Source organism: Staurois parvus, unplaced genomic scaffold, assembly GCF_062004578.1.
Source record: "Staurois parvus isolate SC_StPar_1 unplaced genomic scaffold, SC_StPar_1.0 ptg000203l, whole genome shotgun sequence".
Lineage (NCBI taxonomy): Eukaryota > Metazoa > Chordata > Amphibia > Anura > Ranidae > Staurois > Staurois parvus.
In genome coordinates, this window is record NW_028317999.1 from 1367366 (window position 1) to 1390684 (window position 23319).

Here is a 23319-nt window from a genome sequence, read left to right on the forward strand (position 1 = left end):
AGTCTGGCCGCTGAGTTCAGGATGGTCTGAAGCGGGGAGAGTTTGCACTGGGGTAGGCCGGTGAGGAGGGAGTTGCAGTAGTCAAGGCGTGAGACAATCAGGGAGTGTACGAGTAGTTTAGTGGTGTCTGGGGTAAGGAAGGAGCGTATCTTGGCGATGTTGCGAAGGTGGAGCCTGCATGTGTTTGTAAGTGATTTGACATGAGCTCAGTTTTAGAGATATTTAGTTTAAGGGAGTGGTGCAACATCCATGCTGTTGTCAGTTATGCTATTATAACACCTTATTTTGCAGAACAATTATTCAGGTTTCAGGGAAACAATTTGGCCTGGAAAATCCATATTGGACAATCAGTTCTTCCCCCAAGAATAGTCCTTCAAGGGTATCTTCATAGGCTGCAGCAGATTATTTGTTTTTTCAGCCTGATCATAATTGCTTGATTGGGTGGCAACGTGACAGTGTCAGTCATGTTTGTGGGCACCAAATAGGCATGTATTCTATAAAAGCATTAAGGCCTGGTTCACACCAGAACGCAGTGCTGGAGAGGCACATTCTCTACAGACTGCCCTTGTGATCTGCATGTGGGTGGCAATGTATTGTTACCCCAAATATAGCACTGTGTTTGCAGGCACTGAATTGCATGGTACCACAGTACCATGCAATTTGGTGCATGCACTACTTTTTCTGCATTCTGATGCGATTTGCAGTCAATTCAAATGTGAATGAGCTGCAAAATCACACTGCACGAGAACATGTGAGAATCCCAGGGGAACACAGCATGCGTTCCTGTGCGATCCCAGTGTGAACTGACCCTAAAACATTGTAAATGCAACAAGAACAATTTATTTAAATGTTCCTTGATATTAATCTCCTGAGCATGACCACACAGGCTGGGAGAGAGAGGGTCAGAATTCAGTGCCAGTCAAGCTTTGCAACATGCGCATGTGTTGCAAGTAACATGTTGACAAAAAAAGAGCAGAGAGAACAGAGAGGTGACCTAATCATTGTGCTGCTGCTCATTCGTTGTTCAATCATAAGGCTGGAAGTGTCCTTTGACCAAGCTGAGCTGATGTCGTGTAGGTTAAGGATATGGCTATTCTGACCAGGCAGAAGTGTCTGGATCACAAAAGTGGTTGGGTTGAATTACAAAATGTTTGAAGGGTAGTCAAGACAATTGCCATATACATTTTTAATTGTGTATTTAGCTGCCTGCATGAAGTTTAACTTTAGAGATGCATTCATAGTAGTGTGAAATATATAAACAACACAAATAATGTATATCGTGCAAAAAAAAGTCCAAACACCATAAAATTAAAATATGAAAAAATCCCCAGTGAGCCAATTCATAAATTCTTATTCATGTAAAAAGTCCAACATCCCAACGAATTTCTTCTTAAAACAAATAAATACACCGTGCTCAATCCACCACCAGATGAATGGAATAAACTCACCAGAGCTTAATGCTGATCAAATTATAAATCAGCACAAGCGTATTTGCTCTGGGAGCGATGAGAGAATCCAAAGAAGCAACCCTCTGTACTTTGAGATCCAGATACCAGGAGCAATACTCTGCAGCCACTCTGCGGTATGGCCAGGACCCTTTATACATCGATCATCCTCCACATAAATGGCAATATCACTCAGAAATAAAGGAAAGGCATGATGGTGCAGTAAGTAAAAACTATTTATATTTATTAAAATCTCATCCTACTCACAAAACAAGTGTCCACCTGACACTGGTATAACAAGCGGCAGAATATAAGGAAGCATATAATGGACGAACTCCGTTCACCGCGGACACCTCGCCGACAGCTCCGCGGTGAACGGAGTTCGTCCATTATATGCTTCCTTATATTCTGCCGCTTGTTATACCAGTGTCAGGTGGACACTTGTTTTGTGAGTAGGATGAGATTTTAATAAATATAAATAGTTTTTACTTACTGCACCATCATGCCTTTCCTTTATTTCTGAGTGCTTGTTCTGCCCTTTATTTCTGAGTGCTATATTCTGCCGCTTGTTATACCAGTGTCAGGTGGACACTTGTTTTGTGAGTAGGATGAGATTTTAATAAATATAAATCGTTTTTACTTACTGCACCATCATGCCTTTCCTTTATTTCTGAGTGATATTGCCATTTATGTGGAGGATGATCGATGTATAAAGGGTCCTGGCCATACCGCAGAGTGGCTGCAGAGTATTGCTCCTGGTATCTGGATCTCAAAGTACAGAGGGTTGCTTCTTTGGATTCTCTCATCGCTCCCAGAGCAAATACGCTTGTGCTGATTTATAATTTGATCAGCATTAAGCTCTGGTGAGTTTATTCCATTCATCTGGTGGTGGATTGAGCACGGTGTATTTATTTGTTTTAAGAAGAAATTCGTTGGGATGTTGGACTTTTTACATGAATAAGAATTTATGAATTGGCTCACTGGGGATTTTTTCATATTTTAATTTTATGGTGTTTGGACTTTTTTTTGCACGATATATGTAATTTTGATATGATTTAGCGCATTCCGATTTTTTGTGTTTTTATTTTTCACCAATATTTGGGTTAGAGGTTTGCTGCTTTATAGGATTAATTACTATTGATTGGCGCTTTCTTTTGTTTGTTTTTTGTAACACAAATAATGTGTCTCGTTATTATAAATTATTATAAATTGGTTTGTTGATATTCGCATTTATGCCTAAAAAACTATATGACTGTAATATTATAATACCACATGCTGTAGTAAAACAACACTAAATGTGTGAAAACAAGAAAAAGAAGACAAAAGCTTAAATCATTTCTGGTTTAATGTAATTTCTATACAGTTTTAGAACTAGTAGCTACAAAAACTTCCCCATTGTTTGCCTGTGGTGTCTCTGGAAAGTACAAAAGTGCAATGCATACAATATGTGTGGAATTTGTATGTTCTCCTGGAGTTTACTTGGATTTCCTCCTGAGTCATTGCCAGGGTAATTGGCATCTACCTAAAATTGGCCTTGGTATAATAAGAGTATCAGACTGTTAGCCCTTTCAGAAGTGTAAACTGTTATCAATGGTTATGTACCCCAAAACACTGCAGTTTGTGGGGACTATCCAAATAAATAAAAAAAGTAAACTCATTAAAATGTGTAATATAGTACATGGAGAAAATGGATTTAAAATATGTTGAGACACTGTTGTGTGTGAATGGTCCCTTAAAAATACTACTTAAAAAATGTCTACGCATGGGAAATCCCATCGTTCTAGAAAAAAAAAAATTCAAAATACACCATTATCTAAAATTTACCAAAAATATTTGTATTGAGAAATGCCCCATTACCAAAAATATTTGTATTAAGAAATGCCCCGTTACCAGTCACCACAGGAAAAGCCCTTGTCCCATAATTAAGCACCCATTTTATCTGACACTCCTTTCCAATTAAGTGAACCAATTGAATCACTTTCTTACAAATCTTTTACAAATACTAAAATGAATCATTTTTATATTTGTTTTTTTGTTCGTAAAATATGCCCAGGCTGGTTACTTTGTGAATAAATCAACATGAAAACTAGCTAAAACAGGCCCATCCAGACATGCAGAGCAAATAAAAGATCAGTGTCCAGCTTTATGTCCTTTATATTAGCATAGTTTTTTTAAGCAAATATTTACATATTTTATTCCATTTCCAATTCTGATGCAACTTTTAATGAGTTTTCCTTATTCAAAGATGGATTTGAGAAATAAGCACATGGTAGTTCATTTTTCATTGCATTTAAGTGAATCTTAGCTACTAAAACAGCTCCTAGACAGTGATATGATGGTTGAGTATTTAATGTAACTCGTCAAAGCTCACACTGCGTTCAGCTGATGGGCTAGTGTTTGAAGTCAGCAGTGCCACCTACTGTGCATTTTAAGATAAGCAGCAGCTGCAGCACATTTGCAGCCCCTGCAGTTTGCAGAGAGAGTGAACATAGAAGTATATATTGCAGAGCTTATTCATTTATCATAGGACTCTCTTTTCTCTGATTTATGTGCCCTAAGGTATAAACTTTTTTTGCTCTTTATCTTGTGTTGGTTTTATCTGTAGTGTTACAAAATGTCTTCAGTGTTACAAGATTGCAATATATTCCATTCTAGTTGAGGAGCCTGGGTCACAGTATGGGCTACTTGTGCCATGTTTCTGAACCCTGCGCATGATCTAAAAGACTTAATCACTCAGGGGTGCTTTAGGCACAGTAGACACGAGAGCCGATGAGTACTTCATATGCTATTTTTAGCAGTAAACCGTGTTTAATCCGCATGTGACTTTGGGCTCCTTCGCTTTTCATTCAACTTGATCTTCTGTATCCTTGCATAAATCATGAGTCCAGTGACAGTCCGGGCAGATACATTCATTACACTGCTGTGTGCTCCTGAAGTGAACTATAGAGCCCGGGGACTAGGGAACTGCTTAAGTAAATAACAGGTGCTGTTCAGCAGGTAGGCTTTATCACCTAAATACACTTCTATATCAAGAATGAGCTGGATCCAAATAATGCTCCTATACACTGCAGTTCCAAGTAAAAAAAACAACATTTGAAACACCTTATTGAGATGCAAATGTTTTGGCGTGAATTATAACATATTCTGATATGTCATTTCCCAAAATTATCTCCTTTTTCTTAACATTAGAGTGTTTTACCATGTTAGCCATTGGTAAAAGCATAAAAATGCAAAGTTACCTTAGCAAAAATGTTATTGGCACTGTTAGATTTCCTTCCAGACATGTGCTATGCGGATTGTTGTTTTATATATACTTCTCTATGACAATCAGTACTGTGATGACATCTGCATTTTCTTGGATATGGTGCTGTAATGTACAAACTTTGTAAACATTTTATAAAGGTTTATGAAAATGTAAGCATTAAAAGAAGAAAAATGCAATGTTACACTACACCTTTTATTGGCTGCCCGAATAAATACAATTTTATTTTTTTTAAAACAGTTTGGATTTGGGTCCAGTTCTACAGTAAACTCTACATGTCAGCTATGTTTCTGTTTGGGAAATAGCAGTTTGGAGCTTCCATAAGAGCATACAGTCATAGGGGTGGATTTACTAAAGACAAATAGGCTGTTCACTTTGCAAGAGAAATTGCAGTTTGCAAGAGAGTTTTCTCCAGATATTAGTGAACGACATGAAGCTCTACTGACACCCATCATCCAATCAAGTGCAAGCAAAAAGGCGTTTTTTCTTATTTTCCTTGCACATGATGGTAATCTTTGCAAAGATAAATTTCACGACATTCACAAAATTTTGGGAGAAATTCACCTTCAAAGCGAACAACCTACTTCCTTTAGAAAATCAACTCCTTAAAGCAGGGGTCCTCAAACTACGGCCCGCGGGCCACATGCGGCCCGCCGAGGCCATTTATCCGGATCTCCAGCAAGGGCGGGACAGGAAGGGACACTAAGTACAGGGGCGTGCAGGGGGCTGCTGTACCTTACCTGGCTCCGGTCCCAGTCCCACGACGATCCAGTCTAGGAAGCGCTGCTCCTTCATTCACTCCAGCCACTCCCTCACTCCTGCCGCTCGGCTTTGCCTCCTCACCGGTGATTGGGCGCCAGAACTGTAGCTCAGGAAAGGCACACAGGCGGCCAATCACCTGCAAGGAGGCAGAGCCGAGCGGCCCCGCGAACATCGAGTGAGAGAGAGGCCAGAGTGAAGAAGGACAGCTGACAGGTAAGTGTGCCGTGCTGCTGCAACCAGGTATGCTGGCTGCAGTAGCACCTAGGCTGGAGCAGGGGTCAGCAAGTTACTTGTCATTGTGAGGAATAGTGCCCCATCATTGGTGTCACTGATACTAATGATGGGGCATTATTCCTCCCACTGGCACCAATGATGGGGCACTATTCCTCCACTGACATCAATGATGGGACACTATTCCTCCCCCTACTGACACCAATGATGGGGCACTATTCCACCCCCCACTGACACCAACGATGGGGCACTATTCCACCCCCCACTGACACCAACAATGGGGCACTATTCCACCCCCCACTGACACCAACAATGGAACACTATTCCTTCCCCCACTGACACCAAAGACGGGGCACTATTCCCCTCCACTGACACAATGACGTACTATTCCTCCCCCTGACACCAAAGATGGGGCACTATTCTTCCCACTGACACCAATGATGGGACACTATTCCTCCCACTGACACCAATGATGGGGCACTATTCCCCCCCACTGACACCAATGACGTACTATTCCTCCCACTGACACCAAAGATGGGGCACTATTCTTCCCACTGACACCAATGATGGGACACTATTCCTCCCACTGGCACCAATGTTGGGACACTATCCCCTTCCCCCACTGTCACCAATGACAGGCACTATTCCCCCCCCCCCACACTGACACCAACGATGGGTCACTATTCCTCCCCCCACTGACACTAATGATGGGGAACTATTCCTCGAACTGACACCAATGATGGGGTACTATTCCTCCCACTGACACCAATGATGGGGTACGATTCTTCCCACTGACACCAATGATGGGGCACGATTCTTCCCACTGGCACCAATGATGGGGCAGGATTCCTCCCACTGATACCAATGATGGGGCACTATTCCGCTTCATAAGACACACTTGGGGGGAAATGTCTGTGCGTCTTATGGAGCGACCGGCCCAGTATTCCCACAACAGTAAAAATCAGTCTGTATATGCAGTAAAGCATGCTTGTTATACTCACTGTGGAACCTAAGGGGTTAATCCTCTGCATTGTTTAAAAATGCTGTTTGATCCTGACTGCTCTGATCCACCCCTTCTTCCAATATCCTCCTCTTATCTCCTGATAAGACATATTGTGTGGAGACACTCTGCACATGCTCAGTTTAGTGTATATTGCTAGAGAGGTTTTTTCTTTTTCTTGGGAGAGTGCATGTGATCAGCACAGGGCCAATCAGCACTGTCCAGACAGAGGTCAGGGGTTTTGTAACCTCCTAGAGTAGAAAGAAAACTCCTCCTACAAGCTTTAACATGTGCTCTGCTGTTAAATGCACTGCTGGCATATATATATATAAATAAATATATATATATATATATATATATATATTATATACATTTATCCATCTCTCTCTCTCTCTCTCTCTATGTATATATATATATATATATATATATATATTTGGGGGGGGGGGGTTTATGCAAGACTCCTGCCTGCCATCAACCCTGTCCAATATTTTCTGTTCATATAATGTAGAGGAACTTCAGGCAGGTAAAAATAGCAAATATATACAGATTTTACCACTTGGCCTCTGAAAGGTTTTTTCCCCTTCATGATCAGAACATTTTTATGCTAATTTAACTCGCAGTTGCATGGTCATGCAACATTGTACCCAAATGAAATTTGTATAATTTTTTTTCACACAAATAGTGCTTTCTTTTGGTGGTATTCGATCACTACTGGGCTTTTTATCTTTTTTATTATATAAACAAGAAAAGACCACAATTTTGAAAAAAAAAAATATTTTCTACTTTATGTTATAAAACATATCAAATAAAAAAATTAAAAAATACAATTTCATCATAAATGTAGGCCAAACTATATTCTGCTACATGTCTTTGGTTAAAAAAAATCCAAATAAGTGCATATTAATTGGTTTGTGTGAAAGCTATAGTGTCTACAAACTATGGTGTACTGTATATACTGGAATACATGCAGCTATAGCCACTATACTGTAATAGCAGTGATCAGCGGCTTATAGTGGGACTGTGATAGTGTGGCAGGCAATCTGGCACTAACAGACACTATCTGGGAGAGACGCTGACATTGCTAGTGACACCATTACGGTGATCAGTGATAATACTGTAATATACACAGTTACTACCTTTTGTACCACTCTCCCCTCCCTCCTAGATTGTAAGCTCCAAGGAGCAGGGCCCTCGAACCCCTCGTGTATCGCACTGTATTGTTATTGTACTGTCTCATGTACTGTCCCCTATTGCAATGTACAGAGCTGAGCGAACTGTATAAATACTGTATAATAATAATAATAAATGTAGTGTGTACTGTGGGAGACCAGATATAGTGAATGCAGGCTCCTGGGTTTAGTAACACTTTAAGGTCCATTAACATCTGCCTAATTATAAAAGGGACCATTTCTGGCAGCCCCAATGGATAAAGTGTCCTAGTGTTCAGGTCAATTTCTTTCAGACTATCTGGACCTGCTTAGAGTTGGTTAAATATTGAATAACAGTTACTTGTTTTATCATATGAGTCTTCATATTTATTCATTGTAATACAACCTTACCCTTGTACTTGCCTGCTGGGCATGGAAGAAAAATGCTCACCTCCTAATGCTATTAGATCTGTACTTGAGTTACTCCTTTTTTATTCAATGAAAGCTTTGATTCTCAACCGGATATCTGCACTTCTCCTTATCTTGACATTCTGAAAGTCTGTTTTAAAACTCTACACTTCACCAGTACAAAGCCACATACACTTAGGTTGTTCTCAAGCAAGTTTGAAAGGTTTTAGAAACTTTGTCTGTCTCACTCTGCAGTTACTTTATTAGTTATGAGATTGTTATGTAATTAAACCTTGCCTTTGGGCACCACCTCACTGTTTTGTTTAATGGATAATAATTTTAGCATTCAACAGTACCTACTTGCTGTGAGTTAGATGGTACCTTTTCTTGGCTATCTGATTAAATAAAAATTTCAAAGCCTTAAAGACAGCTCATGTCTGTTGCTTAGACCTGGTGTATCCATATGTGAATGCATGACTATGCTATGCCATGAAGGACTCTTAAGTTAGAGTCTATTCACACCAGGTGTAGTTGGACACTATTCCAGTGAAGTCGCACAACACCCCAACTGCAAGACAGGGAAAAATGCCTTGTCTTCAGTGCAGCTTTTTCACACCACTGCATTGTGATAGTGTGCAAATAGTTTGCGCTGAAAAAATGTTGCATGCTACTGCACACCAGCTGATAGAACTTTATGAAATGTCAATTTCAATAAAGTTTGTTTAAAAAAAAAGTGAACAGTGTGATACACCGGGATCAGCGCATAAACACTGCACTGGTTTGGCCAAACGACACCATGCACTAGCTGCTGCGCTGTAACACAGTGGCTGGTGTGAATGGACCCTTAGTATCACTCACTAGCTCACTACTCTTGTTATTCTCTTTTTGGCACAGTGAAATCTGCAGTGATCTGGGATATCTCGAATATCTGTTTTATTTACTTAGCTAGTCAATAGGTTTCCTTTAACCACTGGCTGCCCGCTCACAGCACATTTACTGCAAGCGGGCGGCAGCTGCAGGCTTGGCAGCGTACATATATGACGCCGCCAGCTTTCGGGTTTTCAGGTGTGCAAGCGTGCACCCCGTGCTGTGATTGAACATAGCACGAGTTTGCCAGCAGGTTTCAGGCAATGATTTTGGCTGAATCCTGCTGATCGGCTGTGTCCAATCACAGCACAGAGTTCTGTGTTTACAAATGCACAGAACACTGTGTACACAGAACAGCAATCTGGCTGTTTCTTCTCCCTGAAAAACTAGGAAAAAACAGCCAGATCTGTGAGCAAAAGCAGCACACATTGCACACATTACACTTGTTAGGCACACAGTTAATCCTTTGATTTCCCCTTAATGTTAACCTCTTTGTAGCCAGCGTCATTAGTACAGTGTACAGTATTATCACTGATCACTGTATTACTGTTACTAGCGATGTCAGTGTCAGTCAGTTAGTGTCCCTTCCAGCCAGATTGCCTGCCACACTATCACAGTCATTGATCACGATCATTATAAGTATATATAGCTGCGTAAATTCTAGTATATATACCATAGTTTGTAGATGCTACAACTTTCCCACAAACCAATTAATATACACTTATTGTGTTTTTTTTTTACTAAAGACATGTAGCAGAATACATTGTGGCCTTAGTTTTATGAGGGAATGTGATTTTTTTTATTGGTTATGCATTATAACAGAAAGTAGAAAACATTGTTATTTTTTTACATTTTCAGTCTTTATTTATTCATATAATTAAAAAAAACCCAGTGGTGATCGAATACTACCAAAAGAAAGCTCTATTTGTGTAAAATTGTATACATTTAATTTGGGTACAGTGTTACATGATCAAGCGATTGCCAGTTAAAGTAACACAGTGCTGAATAGCAAAATAAATGCCCTTCAAGAGGTCAAATGGTTAACCCTAGTGGCATTATTCATTACACAATGCAGATTGCAATTTGCTAGGTGCAGGATACAGTATCCTATTGTAACCAACCAGTGTAACCAGAAGTAACACTAGCATACTAGCCCAGTAACAAGTTGTCAAAAAAACACAAAATGCAACAAAAACATGAAAAAATGTGTCAAAACGCATGTGCAAAAACGCAAAACACACTGCAAAAAAGCACTGCGGTAACGGATCAAATGCAAACCGCATAGGTGTGAACCTAGCCTAAAGTAGTTCTAAGGGCAGAAAGGGCATTCTCTACATTAAGGTAAAAAAACCTTCTGCATGCAGCTTCTCCCGCCAGCCCCCGCCTCCCATATACTTACCTGAGACTGATCTTTGATGTGCACAAGAGCAGAAGCTCTTTTGGCTCTTTGCCTCCTCATAGAGACACAGCAGTGGGAGCCACTGTCAATAACAGCCAGTGAGGAGAGAGTGGAGGGGTGGGGCCAGGCCACGCTCTGTGTGTCTTAAGGACATACAGAGCTGGCTTAGGAGCGAGCCCACATGAGTGTCCCCATAGCAAGCAGGGGGGAGGAGCCAGGAGCGCTAGCAGGAGACCCTAGAAGAGGAGGATCAGGGCTTCTCAGTGAAAAATCATTGCACAGAGCGGGTAAGTATAGCATGTTTGTAATTTTTAGAAAATAACATTTTAACCTTTACAATCTAAAAATATGGTAATCCGTTTTACACAAAGTGTATTTATAGTCATAAAGTGGGTTGTACATTTTTAACTTACAGCATATACTATAATATAGTGACTATTCACAAGAGAGTTCTCTCCAATCTCAAACAACAACAGGTAACACTTATTTACTTGTCAGTCTTTCTTTGCAAATCCTTGGAGGGATTGCCATTCTTTACTCAAAATGTTTTCAGCTGACAAGTCAAGTACCAATTAAAAGATGTGCTAGTTCCAAAAAAAAAGACATTTTACTGCTTATTCCTTAATGCTTTATCAAAATAATACCCTTCTAAATATTTAGCTTGACAAACAATGTTCTAGCTGTAATTTACTGGGATAACTAGATAACTATATATCATTACAGTACAAGTTACTATAGCTGCATCAATTAGCTGGTCAGAGAGCTGGAAGGCTTTGTTGCTCCATCATTCATCAGGTTAAATTGATTCTCAATGGGTGATGCAGTCATTTTGCACCAGAAGACACATCAAGAAGAGCGCTCATGTTTAAATATTTGAATCATCACAAGCCTCATATCTTGCTCCTGCAAGAAACCCACCTTATGGGGAATAAAATACTAGCTTAATGCAGATCTTGGACTCAACATTCCTTTCACTCCACTTATTCCTGGTTGCCATTTCCCTAAATAAATCTTTAGTATATAAGATAGTTCACCTAATTACTAACCCTCTGGGCCGATATATTATATTGTTACTGGAGATTAGAACTGTTGCGTTCGCTGTCGTCAATGCATATGCCCCTCCTTCCTTTAATCAGTAGGTCCTGTATACCATATACGAAAAACTAGCCCCTCTCCAGTTTTCACAAATTTATATTGCAGGTAATTTCAACTCGACTCTTGATGCACACTTAGATTCCTTAGCCCTGACTTACTTCATTGGGCTCAGGCTTTGAGTTTACTGAAATTTGGAGATGGAAACACCCCTCTACTAGAGCCTACTCCTGTTTCTCATCCACACATAAATCAGTCTCTCGCTTAGACCTTATTTTTGGAAATACTCAAGCCTTGTCATCAATGTGAGAGGTTTCCTCTTTGCCTGTGGGTCTATGAGATCATGCCTCTATAGAGCTCAGAGTTACCCTATCAACTGCCCGCCATTCTGGTTGTTGGCATCTAACATACCGGTGGATACAGGACCCAACAATTGGGGACATGATCTCCCCTGCAATGTCCCTTTATTGGGAACTGAATGAAAATTCTGCTCCAGCTCCTATGGTATGGGATGCATTTAAAGCACATGTCCAAGGGGTATATATATCGGCCATAAAGATGGTAAGACGGGATCTGTCCTTGGAGCTACAAAAGTTGGAGGACAGTGAATCATTAGTGGCAGCAAATTTTTCTGACTCCCAGACCTCGGATAATTTTAATTTACTTGCTCAGGCAAGACACAACTTGTCCCTTCACCTAACCTCTGCTATCCATTTGGATCTCAGGTCCCTGGTGGGCAGGGTTTTTGAGTCTGGGGACAAGAATGGCAAATTGCTAGCTAATCTGGCTGCAGATTCTAAGGCTCATACGGTTATCCCCACTATTACCTGTGCAGATGGCACTGTAACTTCTGACCCTGACTGCATCTTACAGGAATTCACTGATTATTATGGTGGTCTTTATGGTGCTAGTTCTAGTGTGGTTGGATCAGAACTTTATGATTATTTGCCTGCTCTGGATCTCCCTCGACTTTCGTAGGAGGGAGCTGCAGAGCTTGACAAAGACACCACAGTTAAAGAAATTGAGTCAGCTATATGATCTTTCCCGGGTAACAAGACTCCTGGTCCAGACATTATACCTGGGGAAAGGTATAGGATGTATGCTGCTACACTGGCACCTAGGCTTCTTCAACTCTACTCGGAGTGTAGAACACAATTGACACTGCCCCCTTCAATGTATCAGGCCCATATAGTTCTATTGCCTAAACTCGGCAAGGACCGGTCTCAATGTGCCTCTTATAGGCATATTTCTTTGCTCAACTATGATTTAAAGATCCTAACTAAACTATTGGCCACCAGACTAATGAAAATTTTGTCTTCCCTAGTCAGCATTGATCTGACAGGTTTTATTCCTGGGAAATCGACTGATGTGAATTTGTGCAGGGTCTTTTGCAGCTACCCCCGGCGGGGGCTTCTGCTACCAGATTACTTGTGGCTCTTGATATCGAGAAAGCTTTTGACTCAGTAGCTTGGCCTTATGTGTTTTCAGTGCTTGAATGTATGGGCTTTGGGCCTGAGTTTAGAATGTGGATTCACTTGCTATATTCCTTCCTGACAGCCCAGGTTAAATTACATGGAACACTCTCGGCATCCATTCAGGTGGTCAAGGGCACTAGACAGGGTTGCCCGCTTTCGCCAGCTCTGTTCGCTCTCATGATGGAACCTCTAGCTCTTAGAAGTTCCCCAGTGGTGGCTGGTATTCAGGTCGGAGTTCTGGATGAAAAATTGGCGATTTATGCTGATGACCTCATTTTATTCCTTAATGACATGGGCCACTCCCTTAAGGAGACCCTGAAGATTATCTCAGAGTTTTCTGCCTACTCAGGTTTACAGGTTAATTGGCAAAAATCACAAATCCTGCCTATTGACCCTGACACCAGCAAACAGGTTGACCCTAATATACTTTTGGTATGGGCTAATCAAATTTAATATTTAGGCATTACGATCTCCCCTTACCCTTCTGATTATTGTGTATTGAATTTGGTCCCCCTGTTACATGAGATGAAAAATAAATTGAGGGCCTGGGATAGTCTTCCGCTGACATTAATAGGTTGGATTAATATCTTTAAAATTAAATTGTTGCCTGGCTTCCTCTATGCGCTTAGACACTCACCTGTCTGGATCCTGAAAAAATATTTTAATTTGGTCAATACTTGCCTCACTTCCTTTTTTTGGGGTTCGAAGCAGCCGAGATTCCATCTGTGCAGAGACCCTGGCAACAGGAAGGCCTAGCATCCCCTGACTTATTTAAATATTATGTGGCGGCTGTGCTTACACATGCTCATAATTGGATAATTGTAGATGACTCTAATGCATCAGTAGTTTTGGAAGTCTCCTGCTTGGGCTTCTATGAAGCGTTGAGGAATCTTGTCTACCGGGGCCCAACTGCTCCTCTTCCATTGACTGGGGCAATGAAAACAGTTTTACGGGCATGGTCTATAGCTCATACAGATCAGCGGGTTCCTATTTTTCTCTCAACATACCCCACCATGGTGTAACCCTAGGTTGCCATAATTTGCTATGATCCCTGACCCTCATGTCTGGGCAGTGAAGAGCATTAAGTACATTGACCAAATCTGTTCTGGAGTGGAATTGTGCACATTTGACAGCCTGAAACAACAAAATGGTCTCCCAAATACTTTTTTGTTTAGATACTTACAACTTAGACACGCTTTTTGTACTCAATTTCCAGTAACACCTGCTATTTTTTGTGGATCTGATTTGGAGAGTTTTCTCAGAGATGACACTTTGGGCAGACTTCTATCCAATATATACAAAGAATTGCTTCCCTCTGTCCATAAGGGACTTGAAGCACTTAAAACTAAGTGGCTAGTTGATTTTCCGGACCTGGATTAGGAAGATGTATGGGAATGTTCCTTTCAACATATGGTCTCCGATAAAGACAGGCTGATACAGTTTAAAATTCAACACCATATTTATCTCACCCCTATATGTCGCCATAGAATATATTCCTCAGTTCCAGCTGACTGCTGGAGATGTGGGGCGTCCCCAGCTGATTTCATTCATATTTTTTTGCAGTGTCTACATATTCAGCTTTTCTGGAGATCAGTGGTGGCCTGTATCTTCTTGGTTACCACCCTTCAAGTACTATATGTATGTCTGTTGGGGCTAGTCAACTCTCTGACGCACAGTAGGGCTTCCAGAACCTTATTAGGAATTTTATTGTTTTATGCTAGCCATCATGTTGAAGTGGAAGTCTCCGAATGCCCCCACCTCTAATTCCTGGAAGAGGATAATTAACTCTATGATATTATTGTAGGACCACCTATTTATCAAGGATATGTCCTCATAAATTCCACAAGGTTTGGGATATTTGAGTAGACTCGCCAGACACGAATGAGTAGCAAGATTCTTCCATTTAGCTTGGAAATTTAACTGATATCCCTTAATGATCTCATAGAGATCTCTGCGGTTATGTTATTAATACTGGTATAAGGGCCCTGAAGTTGTCATCTCTGTTAGCTTCCAATAAGACATAATTTTACAGAGTTTTTTGGTGTCTAGGACTGTTTTGAACTTTACATGGCGAATGAACGTACAGTTAACTTGTTACTGTTATTGTTGTTATTCTTTGTTAATATGTGTGTAACCTTGTTAAGTGTGGTGCCGAGCCTGGGTATGCCCTATAGGCTCTGTTTTGTACACTTCAACACCTTTTAAATTTATATAAAAAGAATTTTCAAACAAGTTTTTTAATATCGTTCAGATGTTTATACAGCAGCTTGGGGTAAAGGGATATAGGGTGAGCACAGAAATGTTTGTATTTGTGTGCTGTAATCCTGTCATGTTTTTGTTGTCCTGATACAGCAGGATGAGAGAATGTTATCACACTAGGACAGGCAGCATGTTACTGGCATCATCGCCAGGTGAAAAGAAAGAAAAATAATATTTAAAAGAAAACTAATACAGACACCACGTTAGGACTTGTGAGCTGCAATATATACATTTTTTGTTTAGATACACTTTAACTCTAGCACTAACCTGACCTAAACTAATCTCTGTAAACTTGCCTTACTCTGTGCCTAAAACAGAGGGCATCAAAAGGCAAAAGTATTTTTTCTGCCACTGAATGCTACTGATTTGCCTAACTGGTGTTATTAGATTGATCACCAGAAAATAAAGGTGAGCAGCAGTCATATTTAGTATCCACTACAAACAGAGAAAATATTTTTTTTTTTTGTGGTGTAAATTTAAAGGGTCATCATCGAGCCCTTGGACTGCTGGTCCAGATCAATTATGAGCTTCTTATGTACTGTATATCCTGCTTCAAATCTAACTGCCAGAATTTTTAGCTTGGTCCCCCCTTCCAGCTTAGGAAATATTTCTTCTGTTTGGTGTGCAGCAGTAAAGTTCAATGAACTGTGATGAGGATCAACCACAGTGTTCTGCATCATCACTTGCTACCTGCTGTTTTATGAACTTCTCTTGCTGCATTCATGGTCATGGTCAAAGAATAAATTATCCAGCAATGAAGAACAGACCCTTCACAATTATTCTGGTAGGTAGGTGTAACTTGGAACTTGAGTGCTGAGCTTTTCAGGTAGAGTCTACAAGACTGTGAGTATACCTATACATGTATTGGATTTTGACGTAAGAGTAGGTATGAAGTATGCAACATATGTCCATGTATATCTGTATCTGTTTATGCAATACCCATTTCACTCACTGGCTTTCAGGTTAAGATTTTTGGATTCTGACCTGTTGGGATGAACCAGCATAGTGTTTCATTCTAGCCATGGCTAGAACTGTTGATCCCCAGTAGGTACCGTGTGCATTGGTAATCGCAGAGTTAATATCAAATGGGAAAGTGGGGGTGGAGTTTTTCCATCCCCACTCAATCCTGTCAGAGCATGGTGTGTCTTATATAAGACACCAAAAACATGGCTGCCGATCAGCTTCCTGCTGTAGTCAGAGTGATGAAAATGCATTAGAGGCGGAATGTCCGGTCGCTGACTTCCAGATGCTGGAGCGCATGCCGGCTCCGGGACTGTGTGGAGAGGCGATGGCAGCATTTTTAAACATCACGCTGTATCATCAGTGATGATGTGAAGGCACAATATCATGTGAACATTTTATATTTTTGTTTTAAACTAAGCTTTAAATAAACATACTACACTATATGTTGTTTTTACTCCTGGGTTCCTGTGTGGTATTATGGCGTATATGAGAAGATCAGGTTGAAAGACAACACACCCAGCTATAGCCATGCCTACAAGCACATGAGACCTTCTTTTTAATTAAAGAGGTCATGTTTGTCTGGTGAGTGATTTAATATTTCCTTATCCACTGGGTGAAACATGGATATTATGTGCTGAAGGAGTCACAATATCAAGCGATTCTGTGTTCTCAAGCGATTCTGTGTTCTGAAGATTTTCTTCACCTGTTGCTATTTGGACTGTTCATGGACTATATCTCATATATATTTTCTAAGTACACATACACTGTATATTGTATGTACACATTTATGTATATATTGTTTATGGTATGATGTTGGTGTAATAGTACAGAGCACATTAGCACATTGTTTTGGTATATTTGGGTTGTGATAACATACAGCCCCCCATAGAGTGTTTAATTGTATTTGGTGATTTTTGATCACTGCTTGGTGGCAGCTTATATAGTTATTTTTATTTATTGGCACAGGGGCTTATACATTTATTTGCACTTTGCAAAGTTAACATGCTCAACTTCTGTATGTAAATCAGCCCCATTAATCCAGAACATACTGAAAGCAAGAAAGTTTCAGTTTAAATTCGCTAAATACATTCCAGGTGCATTAAAGCAAAAGGTGTTCAATGTCTTACAGATCAATTTATTTATTTATTACCGGCACTTATATACATCAATTTATGCAGCGCTTTACACACACACACGCACACACACATGCGCACACAAACACACACACATATATATATATATATTTATATACTATATTGCCAAAAGTTTTGGGACGCCTGGATTTACATGCACATGAACTTTAATGACATCCCAGTCTTAGTCCGTAGGGTTCAATATTGAGTTGGCTCACCCTTTGCAGCTATAACAGCTTCAACTCTTCTGGGAAGGCCGTCCACAAGGTTTAGGAGTGTGTCAATGGGAATATTTGACTATTCTTCCATAAGCGCAGGTCAGGCACTGGTGTCAGAAGAGAAGGCCTGGCTCGCAGTCTCCACTCTAATTCATCCTAAAGGTGTTCTCTTGGGTGAGCTCAGGACTCTGTGCAGGCCAGTTAAGTTCCTCTACCCCAAACTTGCTCATCCATGTCTTTATGGCCCTTGCTTTGTGCACTGGTGCACTGTGCACTGGTGCGCAGTCATGTTGGAACAGGAAGGGGCCATTCCCAAACTGTTGCAAAAGGTTGAAATCATGAAATTGTCCAAAATGCCTTGGTATGCTGACAACTTAAGAGTTTCCTTCACTGGAACTAAGGGGCCAAGCCCAACCCCTGAAAAACAACCCCACACCATAATCCCCCCTCCACCAAACTTTACACTTGGCACAATGCAGTCAGGCAAGTACTGTACTCCTAACAATCGCCAAGTCCAGACACATTCATCAGATTGCCAGACAGAGAAGCGTGATTCGTCACTCCAGAGAACACGTCTCCACTGCTCTAGTGTCCCAATACTTTCGGCAATATGGTGTGTGTGTCTATGTATATATATTTATATATATATATATTTTCACTGTAGAACAAGTCATCCCTCTATAGTGGTCTGAATCACTGCTGAATCAGGCCTATAAGTCTGCACTTAGCATTGCTCACGTTCCATGTTGCTTGGAGAACTGACTGAGCAGGGAGCATGTCAAACCTCTGCAGAGAGACTACTGCTTCCCCACAGAGAGCAAAGGCCCCACTATGCAGCATGCTGGCAGCAGACAGGCTTTTATACTCAGGCTTTGGGGACTTTCCAGAGAAAAATAACTATAACATGTTGAACACTTTTTTTTTCGATACACCTGAAATGCATTTAGCGGATTTAAATTGACAGTTCAGTTGAAGCCAGAACATTAGCTAGATAGCCAGTCAACTAGCATGGTTAGCAGTAGGGCATCAGTGGTAGCTTATGTATTTATTTCATTGCAGGTTTCCTTTGACTAGAAGAACAACTTTCACAATCAGATTTTATATTTAACAGGCACAGCTGTCAGTAACATTAATCAACATTTGTAATCTACCTTGCTTCAGTTCAAATTTTGAGGAATGCATTTATTGTTCCATTCAAAAAACGTTTAGATAATGTTGTTAGGCATGGGCAGTTTGCAGTATTATGGAGAATTTTCTGTTAAAAGAAACAGAATTTATCCTCATTTCAGACTCTTGCAATCACCGGCACAACAGTACTCTAACTAGGAGGGGGAGGGCCAGCAATAGGAGCCAATCAGTCTCTGCTACGTTTGCTAACAGTCGGAGGGAGCATAGTGTTAACCTCATTAGTGTCCTGCTGCTGCTTCATTGTCCAGTCAGCAAGTTGGGAATGGCCCCTGACTTTTCTTATCAACTTGTGTAGCTGCAGTGGAGGTAAATGACTGGCCTGTGCTGTCTTACAAGGGTTCTAGGATCATAAAACTGGCTGTGCAGGAATACAATAGTTGCCAAGTAAATCAAATAACATAATATGTGGTAAAGCGCATCATGATCTGTTAGATGATTTTACTTCTTAACTCTTGGAAATCAAGCTGACCATAGAGATGAAGATCTTTTTTCTGCAAGACTTATAGTAGCATTTCCAAGTGAAAAAGAGACAAACCTTTAAATGACAAAATTTGTCAGAAAACGGGTATTACATTGAAGACGGTTTGTTCTCATCTAATGCTATGATGGGGTTCAATGTTTTACCTAACTGTAATCTGAATGATCTTGATAATGTAGAGGAACCACCCATCACTGTGAAACATGGGACAAGTATGTGCTGGCTGATTTAATGATGAGAATTAATCATGTGCATCTCAGCAGAAACAGCTCCCTCCAGAAACACAACACTAGCAGTATTTTGATATTGCAGAAATGTTTCCACACAGTCTAATGAGTGCACTAAATGCATTATTATAATCAGATATCCCTTCAGAAAGTGTTTCTTATTTCTGGTATGCATAAAAACAGCCTTTAATTCTTCTCATCAGAATATCCCAGCCAAACAACTGTGATTATGGTCAATGGCTCCCTCCTCTTTCCCTAATATGTCCTCAGTTCCAGCCTGGTTACTGGCTAGGAAAATGCGTGTATTTCCCGCTAACAGGCTTAATTGCTTATTTTTTCTTTTTTCTTTTTTTTGTGGTTACTATTAACTACTTAGTACATAAGTCAGGATTATCATATTTTTGTATACATTTTATTGCATCCTTTTTAGGATCATTTAGTACTGTATCAATAATGACCATGTACATGATAATCATGCAATACATAAAAGAAATGAAAAATCACCAAAATATGAAATGTTAAACTTCAACTATACTTGTCACTCTATTGATTTATGTGCAAAACTTCAAACCCTTTTTAATGTACTTACTTTTTCTGCAAAGCGATCACATGATTTTAATCCAATTTAAGTCAACTAGTAAAGTGTAAGGTCTTTAGAACAGAGTGTAGCTGAAATAATACTTCCCTGATTTGTAACATTTTCAGAATGTTCTATGCTAGCTCAGACAACTAACCTTGAAAGTCCAGCAAAGTCGGCATATGACAGGATCTTACAAACATTTGAAAGTTTTATTAGAATATGTTGTTAAAATCCAAGCATGAGCGCTTTTTACCTTGCAAAAGATTTGCATTTCTGTCCAACCAGTCATACAATTAGCCCAGCTAGTCTGTATAGCAAGGCTGGTGACTGTAGATATTCAGTATAGGCTCAATATTACTCTCTCTTCTCACTCCATCTGTCAGCATAGTCCTTGTCAGCACGCATGCACAGCAACACACCTGACTGGCTCCTAATGCTTCCCCTCCCTCTCACAATCTGTATGTTGAGTACAAATTATGTACAACAAACTAAAGGCTGGTACCAAGACATATTGGGGTTCCTATGTTAGTTGCATATAAAAATACATATAATTATGTTGTAAATGAATACATAACTGCATTAAAGGGTGTTTTACAGTCAGGTCCATAAATATTGGGACATCGACACAATTCTAAAATTTTTGGCTCTATACACCACCACAATGGATTTGAAATGAAACATGTGACGTGTTTTAACTGAAGACTGTCAGCTTTAATTTTAGGGTATTTACATCCATATCAGGTGAACGGTGTAGGAATTACAACAGTTTGCATATGTGCCTCCCACTTGTTAAGGGACCAAAAGTAATGGGACAGAATAATAATCATAAATCAAACTTTCACTTTTTAATACTTGGTTGCAAATCCTTTGCAGTCAATTACAGCCTGAAGTCTGGAATGCATAGACATCACCAGACGCTGGGTTTCATCCCTGGTGATGCTCTGCCAGGCCTCTACTGCAACTGTCTTCAGTTCCTGCTTGTTCTTGGGGCATTTTCCCTTCAGTTTTGTCTTCAGCAAGTGAAATGCATGCTCAATCGGATTCAGGTCAGGTGATTGACTTGGCCATTGCATAACATTCCACTTCTTTCCCTTAAAAAACTCTTTGGTTGCTTTTGCAGTATGCTTTGGGTCATTGTCCATCTGCACTGTGAAGCGGCGTCCAATGAGTTCTGAAGCATTTGGCTGAATATGAGCAGATAATATTGCCCGAAACACTTCAGAATTCATCCTGCTGCTTTTGTCAGCAGTCACATCATCAATAAATACAAGAGAACCAGTTCCATTGGCAGCCATACATGCCCATGCCATAACACTACCACCACCATGCTTCACTGATGAGGTGGTATGCTTAGGATCATGAGCAGTTCCTTTCCTTCTCCATACTCTTCTCTTCCCATCACTCTGGTACAAGTTGATCTTGGTCTCATCTGTCCATAGGATGTTGTTCCAGAACTGTGAAGGCTTTTTTAGATGTCGTTTGGCAAACTCTAATCTGGTCTTCCTGTTTTTGAGACTCACCAATGGTTTACATCTTGTGGTGAACCCTCTGTATTCACTCTGGTGAAGTCTTCTCTTGATTGTTGACTTTGACACACATACACCTACCTCCTGGAGAGTGTTCTTGATCTGGCCAACTGTTGTGAAGGGTGTTTTCTTCACCAGGGAAAGAATTCTTTGGTCATCCACCACAGTTGTTTTCCGTGGTCTTCCAGGTCTTTTGGTGTTGCTGAGCTCACCGGTGCGTTCCTTCTTTTTAAGAATGTTCCAAACAGTTGTTTTGGCCACGCCTAATGTTTTTGCTATCTCTCTGATGGGTTTGTTTTGTTTTTTCAGCCTAATGATGGCTTGCTTCACTGATAGTGACAGCTCTTTGGATCTCATCTTGAGAGTTGACAGCAACAGATTCCAAATGCAAATAGCAGACTTGAAATGAACTCTGGACCTTTTATCTGCTCATTGTAATTGGGATAATGAGGGAATAACACACACCTAGCCATGGAAGCCAATTGTCCCATTACTTTTGGTCCCTTAACAAGTGGGAGGCACATATGCAAACTGTTGTAATTCCTACACCGTTCACCTGATTTGGATGTAAATGCCCTCAAATTAAAGCTGACAGTCTGCAGTTAAAGCACATCTTGTTTATTTCACTTCAAATCCGTTGTGATGGTATATATAGTCAAAAATGTTAGAATTGTGTCGATGTCCCAATATTTATGGACCTGACTGTATATCTGCATCGACTTCAGCTTTAAATCGCATAAATAGACTGGTAACCTGCTTTACAATTGTCTCTATAAATAATGCCTTTTCACAACTGATTTTTTATGGCTAGTGCCATTTAGCATACAATAAATATTGAATGTTCCATTTGAATAGCTAATTGCATAACTTTATATACCATATCATAATTATTTGTCCTCTTCTAATAGTACCGAGACCCTTTTCCTGCTTGCTGTATTGTATTGTTCTCAGCTATCTCCTTGACTCCAGATCACACAGTACTTTATTTAGTGGTCCTGAAAAATGCCCGTATTCCAAAGACTTCTATGTTCAGCTTGGTGGTGTTGTTGAGAGCAGTTCATTTGATGTTAAACACACTCTGATTAATAAACATTTTGATTGAAGTTTTACATATCATGTTGAATTTAGCTGTGGTAAAAAAATATGTGTTTCGTAAACTCTTGGTCTCCCAGACAGTATGAAAAACTAAGCAGCTGTTTAAAATAAATGTTTTGCAGATGATTCCGCTCCAGAGAGTTTTAGTGGTAATGATACCCTAGGACACAGCTCAAATCCACCAGGAGGAACACTCAGCAGGGAGGTGACGGAAGCCAGCAGCAATGGAAAAGCTAGTTCTGAGCAAGATGAACAGCCCTTGAATTTGAGTGACTGTCCACTGTCAGCACCACTAAATTCTGAATTGCAAATAGATGATCACACTAGTAATGGAAAAACAAAGTACAAAAACTTCTTAATGACAGATATAAAGATGGAGCGGGAAACGAGAGAGAATGGAAGCAAGGTAAGTCATATAAAATGTTATACGTCAAGCTACGTTTAGCAAAAATTATTATTTTTATTACATTTTTGAATTGTTTGTCCTATATCAAATCCACAGCCTAAAAGATCAGATTGTCCTCTTTTGTCTGGGCCATTTCCAGAGGCCTTTTGAAGACAAT

At 40.2% G+C, this 23319-nt stretch overlaps 1 protein-coding gene across 3 annotated transcripts in view; it reads left to right on the plus strand.

Moving 5' to 3' along the window:
• The window catches only part of NOL4 (nucleolar protein 4), a 398683-nt gene that overhangs the window by 307550 nt on the left and 67814 nt on the right, over positions 1-23319 (plus strand). For all 3 annotated transcript variants that reach the window (XM_089678349.1, XM_089678348.1, XM_089678350.1), the window contains exon 6: positions 22879-23162. In XM_089678349.1, coding sequence (XP_089534475.1) covers positions 22879-23162 — 284 coding nt within the window. The remainder of the gene's footprint in view (positions 1-22878; positions 23163-23319) is intronic.